At 36.8% G+C, this 7,194-nt stretch overlaps 2 protein-coding genes across 8 annotated transcripts; both read right to left on the bottom strand.

The window, feature by feature from the left end:
• Window positions 1-34: 34 nt before the first annotated feature.
• Window positions 35-2,690, bottom strand: LOC136783827 (protein ABHD18). Of its 4 annotated transcripts, none has more exons than XM_066744131.1 (8): window positions 2,528-2,690; window positions 1,812-1,924; window positions 1,626-1,738; window positions 1,395-1,533; window positions 1,128-1,325; window positions 772-1,030; window positions 399-684; window positions 35-326 (listed from the first exon to the last, which is right to left on the bottom strand). In XM_066744131.1, the coding sequence occupies exons 1-8, from the start codon at window positions 2,544-2,546 to the stop codon at window positions 266-268; spliced, it is 1,188 nt and encodes a 395-aa protein (XP_066600228.1). In that variant the 5' UTR covers window positions 2,547-2,690; the 3' UTR covers window positions 35-265. The 4 variants fall into 4 exon arrangements, with proteins under 4 accessions (XP_066600228.1, XP_066600255.1, XP_066600236.1 ...); XM_066744158.1 differs by lacking the exon at window positions 2,528-2,690 and adding an exon at window positions 2,184-2,515 and having other exon boundaries at window positions 1,812-2,079; XM_066744139.1 differs by lacking the exon at window positions 2,528-2,690 and adding an exon at window positions 2,184-2,514.
• Window positions 2,691-2,823: 133 nt separating this feature from the next.
• On the bottom strand, window positions 2,824-7,047 carry LOC136779516 (uncharacterized). 4 transcript variants are annotated; one of them, XM_066737139.1, is made up of 5 exons: window positions 6,902-7,047; window positions 4,159-4,961; window positions 3,631-4,068; window positions 3,302-3,565; window positions 2,824-3,222 (listed from the first exon to the last, which is right to left on the bottom strand). In XM_066737139.1, the coding sequence occupies exons 2-5, from the start codon at window positions 4,695-4,697 to the stop codon at window positions 3,060-3,062; spliced, it is 1,404 nt and encodes a 467-aa protein (XP_066593236.1). In that variant the 5' UTR covers window positions 4,698-4,961; window positions 6,902-7,047; the 3' UTR covers window positions 2,824-3,059. The 4 variants fall into 4 exon arrangements, with proteins under 4 accessions (XP_066593236.1, XP_066593245.1, XP_066593252.1 ...); XM_066737148.1 differs by having other exon boundaries at window positions 4,159-4,866; XM_066737155.1 differs by having other exon boundaries at window positions 4,159-4,772.
• Between the last annotated feature and the right edge of the window lie 147 nt (window positions 7,048-7,194).

The following is a 7,194-nucleotide window of genomic DNA, read 5'->3' as shown; positions in this document are numbered from 1 at the left end:
TTATTATGAAAGGAAACGTTCGATATTTTGGTCAACAATTTTTATTAACGTTTTGTACATATATGTGCTTTGACCACGTAAACCACAAACTATTCTGTATATTAAATTGTAGCTGTGTTTCAGGTGTATAAATCTGTTAGTTCGAAAAAGTATTATCTGTACATTGCAATATCACATTCATGTTATTATACAATTTTTTTTTAAAAATATATTTTACTTTATAAAATAGTCTTTAGCAAAATTCATTCTTAAATTTAATTAAATATTAACTGATGTTAACAGGATATTTCTTCATTGCTCTCTCGAAAGCTTCCGTTATTGTCGATCTGAAATAGGGTTGATTGAGGAAATAGATTCGAAATTAACATAATCTTTATGCGTGGTAAATTCATATTTACCGAAATGCTTTTTGGTGTAAAAGGTATCCCATTACGTGTCCAGCATTGATATAACGAATTTCGGCACCAGGCCAAATTTTTTCCAAACTCATGCAATTATCTCTTGGTACGTATGCATCATTTTTTGCGCAAATGGAAATTATTAGTTCAGTATCTACAGGAACTTCAAAATTTTTCAGATGTGTACATTCGTCCATGATTCCGCGCATAAACTGTAGAGCTTCTTGTTCGTGTTGCTTTGAACCCGATAAAAATGGATGCTTGGTTACAGGTAGTACGCAAACATCTGTTTTAAAAATGACTCTTTTTAATGATGAATAGATACTCAGAAATGCGCTCTGTATGCCACATTACAAAGAAGTGTAAAATTTACCCTTGATAGAAGATGGATCACTTGTTTTAAATTTACTAGACAGTAAATTTAATGGGAACATTTTTGCTGCTTCGTTTTCTTCAATCATTTGATGCTGGTACTCAGCTACGTTAGTTTTGGACATTAAATTTTTCAGAACATTGCCAATTCGTGCATTATATTCTTTGTTATTATCCGTTGTTTCTTCTTGAATTTTATTTAGCCGCTTCAAGCTGGCCGGGTAATGTTGCGCAAAATGTTGACCAGCCAAAAATGCATCCTACAAATATATGTGTTTGTTTACTTTTTAAGCATTATTTATAAATATACATTAGTATTTATAGAAAGTATATGTGTATCAGTCTTGCAACACTTACATCTTCGTCTATAATTTTTACCATTTTAGCTAATTCATTCTTATAAGAATCGTCAGAGAAATATTGATTTTCTAAAAGCTTCCAATCAATGGATGCACTCATTACGCCTTCTGTAAAAACAGGAGTAGCTGTCGACCAAGACAGACATGGGACTAAAGGTGTTGGTTTTGGCCAATTAGTTGCAGCTAAAGATGCCATCTGCGAATGTCATTCTGTATAGAAAAAAGCATAAGAAAATCTTTATACATCTTTATATTAAATACTTACATGTCCACCCATCGATATACCTGTTAGGCCAATAGGACCAAATCCTTGTTGCTCACACCAATTGAATATTACAATGCTTTCTAAAATTAAGCCTCCACCCATAATGAAAATATCAGAAACATTATGAAGACTAGATCGACTAAAAACAAGGCAAATTTACTAAGTTTAGATATACATAGATTTTTGAATATGCATAATATTACAAACCTTGCTAAAAACACAAATTCTTACATTTGATCTTTAGGTTTTCTCAGTCCATAGAATGGATTTTCCAATAATATAGATGCTATTCCAGATTCTTTGAGCAGTGGTTTAGCAATTAAATTTCTTCTACGCCAAAAATACTTAAAAATAAATAATGAATTATTAAATGATTTAATACAAAATTTCATGGATATTAATTTATGCCTAGCTTACGTGATCCCCTGTTCCAGCTAAATGTAAACATACAGGTTTTACTTTTTGAGATGTCCAATTGAGCGGGAGAATCATTTGAAAATAGGCAGTTTTTGTTTCTTCAGGCATTACTCCTGAAATGTGAATATCAAAAGGAGATTGAAACTGCCCTTCTATAATATGACAATCTGACCATTTTTCGTCTTTAGTTATAGTCACAGGATAATCTATGGGTATGAGATCGTAGCATAGTTTACGATTAGCTACTACTTTTCTAAACTGAAATATTCTAGAAAAAATAGAGAAAAATACATGCAATAAATGCTTGAAAAATAAGACAATGGAAGCTGTTAAAAGCTTAAGCTATGTGCTGATAATATCATAATGACTTACTTTTTTAAATTATTTGGATTACCCCAACCTTTAGTAAAAAATTTGGTGAGAAGAATACTTCTGTAAACAGCATCTAGACGGCTAGGAGGCATGCTTATGATTTTCGAACAATGGAAATTAGAAATTTGGAGCGACTTGAACGAAAACTTCTAACCACATCTTCTCTAGCATTATTATCTAAATAAAGATGAAGCAGTAGAATTGTACTACTACTTTGTATGCAGCATTCAATACAAACTATCAAGTATTTATTAAAGATTTCGATTGTGCGCCTTGGCACTCTTAATAGCACCTTGAATACGCAAAAGCCAATCAAATACTGACTATAAACGTACGACCATAACCTTTTATAGAACACAGCATCACAGCCAAAATAGTTTATACGCCAATATCTTCATACTTTCTTGTCATATTTTTATAATAATTTTTTTTCCTTCATTTCTCGTGAAGAATGCAAAAATAGGAAACATTTAAATCAACCCTTATTGGGTTTTTTCTAATCTTTTGATTTGTAGTACACGTCAGATGACATGTGGTGTAAAAATATGAATGGCGGGAGACAAGCGTGAATTTAAATGAAAACTAAGATGAGTTTAGAAGGGTAGTCAAGGGAATGTTAAAATATTATCTTCTTCTTTTATTTCAATTATAAATATTTGAACAATTGAAAATAACATCTTTTAACAATCATTATTATTTTAATACTATCCTTTTTCACTCTGTCTATTATTTATACATAATTAACTAGTGCTGGAAAAACCGACGCACGTTTGAGGTAGCAAAAACTCACTTGGTTATTTTTTATCGCTTCAATAGTAATTATACAAACATATTTTTCTACTTAGCACTGAATTCAAATAATTATCTCGAGGTCATTTAGAGCATGTCAGGTAAATATGCCATTTTTCTATCCGAATGGGCCTTTATCACCGCATCTATTTCCGGTGGATAATTCTCTGCTCGTTTCACCGATTCCTTCATAAATCTAGTTAACAGTGATAACATATACGGTATTCTGCACGTGTAACGTAAATAAAATCTGCGAACAGTAAAAACAAACAAAAACCAATGCAGGAGATTTAACAACAATAAAAGAGATCTTATAAAATTTTTATCACCTCATAGAGCTATATTTGAACCATTTCAGGTAAGGCTGAGCAGCGTACAATCTTGGAGCATCTATATTCAATATTTCAGCGAGGTACAAAATCGCTGCTTCGTAATTAATGGCGGGAAAATAGTAATGAGTTCCTTCGATCAAGCATCTCATCATGTGCTCCCATTCAGGGGTAATTAGGCGTAAGTTAGGCTTGACCCAGTATTCGATAAGATTTCTCGTTCGTTCTTGAACCTCTCGCAACGTGCCACGACAAAAATTATATCTAAAAAATTAAAATTGCTTTAATTGCACGAGGAGTAATCATGATAAATGATTAATTATACTGACTCATCCTCAATTCCAAGTAAAAATCCTATGGATCTCCATAAATGACAGAAGGCTTCCAGCTGTTCATCGGTCGCATAATGAACCCCAAAGGCTGCTGGATGAACGAGGAACAATCCAACGAAGCTGAATTGCGTTATTGCCATGTCTCCTTGGTTCATACCAATTATATTTGCATTACAATTGACGAAAGGACACTGTCCTTCCAAAGGCTCCGGAATGGCTTCCTGGAAATCCTCAACAGTAATATTTTTCCAAGGACAATAAGCCCTCTCTATCGTAGACTCTCTATCCATTTGCTCGACGCCCATTCGTTCCAGTTTCTTCCGGATCGCCATGTGCATCCTCCGCACATTCTGAATGTCCTTGAACGCTGAGGATCCTTCCATCCAAGGATCCTCCTGGTACCAATTCATCAAGCGCAGCGTGGTAGACAAATACCTAAGTACCCAATAAAAAAATTATGCATATCAATAAATTACCTTTATTACAATAATAAAATACAGCAATTAAAATCCCATTTATCCTTACCTCTTGTAAGATTTATAAAGCGTATCTGATTGGTTCGTTATGATCAGTGGTTTCAAGCCATTGTCGAAAGAGAAGACCAAAAAAAGCGACAGCATCTCGGAGAGTGATATCGGACCCAGATAATTCTGCGCAAATTGCTGGCCACTTTGAAATTTTGCCACGTCCAGCCAGTCTGGTTTTTGCATTTGTGGCCTGCCGCAGTCTCCAGGCCGGAAGAACGCCGGTACCATATCCAACAGGTTATCAGGGAGTACGTTCGCCACTTCTGGCAGGTCCTTCTTCAATTTCTCCAAAATGCATTGTTTCTGTTCCGCAACAGCTAGTTTCTCAAAGTCACCGGGGAGTCCCTCGCCCGTCCTCGTGGTCCTTAAAAAACGATCTACATCGCTCTCCGTTAATTTCACCCCGACGTCCACCGGAACCTCCGTGTATCCACTGTCGTCGCTATCCGTCAACGATATTTTATCTTCCGACTGAAAACCATCGCTGCAATTTTTCTCGCCATTTTTTCTCACTTTCCCCGAGCACTCGGCGTCCATTATCGTCAGGTGCACAGCGAGGTCCACGAAAAAATCCCTCGGTTCTCCAAGGGACCATTCGATGATCTATACGCTCTTGAATATTTTCAGAATAATCCCTGATTCCTCCGAGTGATACCGCAGGCCAGATTTATACTCGTCGTGCACTCGCGCGATTATACCAACGGAACTAGCGAGTGGAAAATTGAGTGAGAAAGGGAACGCGCGGATAGAGTAATTTTCGTTGCTGGAGAACGGAGACCGAGTTGAAATGTCTAATGCAGTCTGGTAATTTTACAAGTGTATAATGCTTGGTAGGTTTAAGGATGATCCATGAATCCTCCAAATGATATTATATACAGCAAATAATTTCTTAAAAATTCTTCAAGATCTTCAAGAACAATTCGATATTACACACACACTAGTATAATACTGACAAAATAGTTTGGATACCGAAACTATTTTTATTACTGGAGAACGTTAACTGAGCTGAAAATATTAGCGCAATCTGGTATTGTATAAAATTTAATAATTTTCAGTGATGGAAATACCGAAAGAGTTTTTTAAAGTAATCCGTGGATTTTCGAAGGGATATTACATAGCAAATAATTTTATAGAAATTCTTAACAACCCTGAAGAACAAATCGATATCACACGCGAACTCGTTCAATACCGACAGAATAGTTAATATCAGGATTAGTTTTATTACTGGAGAACATTGACTGAGCGGAAAAAATTAACACAGTTTGGATAACAATTTTAAATAATAGAAATACAAGAAAGGGATTTTGGATTGGGACCGATGGGTCCTCGAAGCAGTATTACACAGTAAACAATTACATAAAAATTCTTAACGATCCTGAAGAACAATAGGATATTATAGCCGCACTCGCGTGATACTGACAGAACAGTTTAGAGTCGAGCCTATTTCTATTACTGGAGAACGGTGACTGAGCTGAAAACTTTAAGGCAGTCTAGTATTATAAGTGTAGTGGTTTCGCGTGAGAGAAATGCTAGGCAAGGATAGAGATCGTCGCGCGATCGATCGTTGCATAAAAAAAGGAAAAAAAGGTGAAGAGAGATGTGGAGGGAGAGTGAATAAAAAGGGGATTTCGCGGGGTTCCGGTGGGTGCGATTTAGCTATATCTGGAGGAAAATTGCACGGTTCGCTCTGGAAAGCGGCCTGCGCGCCGTCGCGGCGTTTCCGCAGCAAGAAAATCGCCAGGCCGAACGCAATGCTATCAATGGAGTTTGAAAAGTGAAATCGGAAGAGCTACCGAGCAATTGTTGAACCTGAAGAAATTGAACATGGCTTTGTAATGATATAGCGGATAGCCGCCATTGTACAAGAGTAATCGAGGTTCTCCACCCCCCTTCCCTTGGTTAGGAAGGAGATGCGCTAAAAACCCGTCTGCATAATACAAAGCGAACATATATATATATATGTACTCGAATTAGCAAAGTCCTGCTAGGAAAATTGTTTAGTCGCTTTGGGCGGAGAAATCTCAATCTCTATGTCGTCCAACCGATAATTATTTCCACGTCTAACGACATTTTTGCATAGTTGCGCAAATGCCGCAACTGCAGCTCCATTTCCATCCAATTTAAAAACCGATTGCAACGTTTTCGATCTTTAACATATTCTGATTTTATCTGTGTATATAGTATAACGGGGGAAATAAAAATGTAGCAGGTAAACGAACGTTATAATAGGCGGGTAATGTATATAGAGAGCATAAAATTAATAAAATTATAAACAAGTTTTTCCTCGTTAATTCAACAACTTCAATGATGAGTTTAATTAATCGTACTCCACTGAACATAGCATTGGCATAGCGATGATTCACTGTGTCATGGACGTAAATAGCTATCGAGTTCTTCTACGGTTCAACTGTGTACGTTTTATTCTAAGAAAGAACGGGTACACATTGCGAGAGTGTTTACAACTCGGATATCTCTCGAAGACTGTATAGGAGCTATCTCCGGGCGAGGAGGTTATAGATATGAATTTTTCGAGTTGATTTAGAAAATGTGAAAAGCCTATTATATGGATCTGAGGATTTTTCATTTCAAGTAAATTGATGGTCTGGTGAATTATTGCTGTTAGCGTGCCAGGCGCAGTGGTAATCTCGGCCGTCCAATTTCAAATCTCGCACGGATGTATTATACTTTCCCCTGTAAGACCGAAGCGACTAAAATCGGCCTAGCTTAGTTTATTTCCTCACATAGATGAACTGATTTTCCAACAACAAGGTCGATCGATCAGATTGATCGGCATCTGCGCAACGCGTTCTATTTTGTGCCGCGTGGGTGCAGAAGAGTATCTATCTAAGTGGATTTGCGATAGCTGTGCGTGCACAGCGAGTGTCGTACCGATGCGCTCGTAATACAACGACTGAATAACGAGATAGATGCACGGTTACTTTAATGGGACTTGCATTGGCTTCCGCCACAAATAGACGTTAGATGGAGCAATGATGGCTAGGGACACTCAACGTCATATAAGAGCGCGAGCGCG

This window comes from Prorops nasuta, unplaced genomic scaffold (assembly GCF_024137725.1).
Source record: "Prorops nasuta isolate Cenicafe-Biocafe unplaced genomic scaffold, Cenicafe_Pnas_1.2 PNAS00002, whole genome shotgun sequence".
In the NCBI taxonomy this organism is placed as follows: domain Eukaryota; kingdom Metazoa; phylum Arthropoda; class Insecta; order Hymenoptera; family Bethylidae; genus Prorops; species Prorops nasuta.
This window is presented reverse-complemented; position numbering and strand designations above follow the sequence as displayed.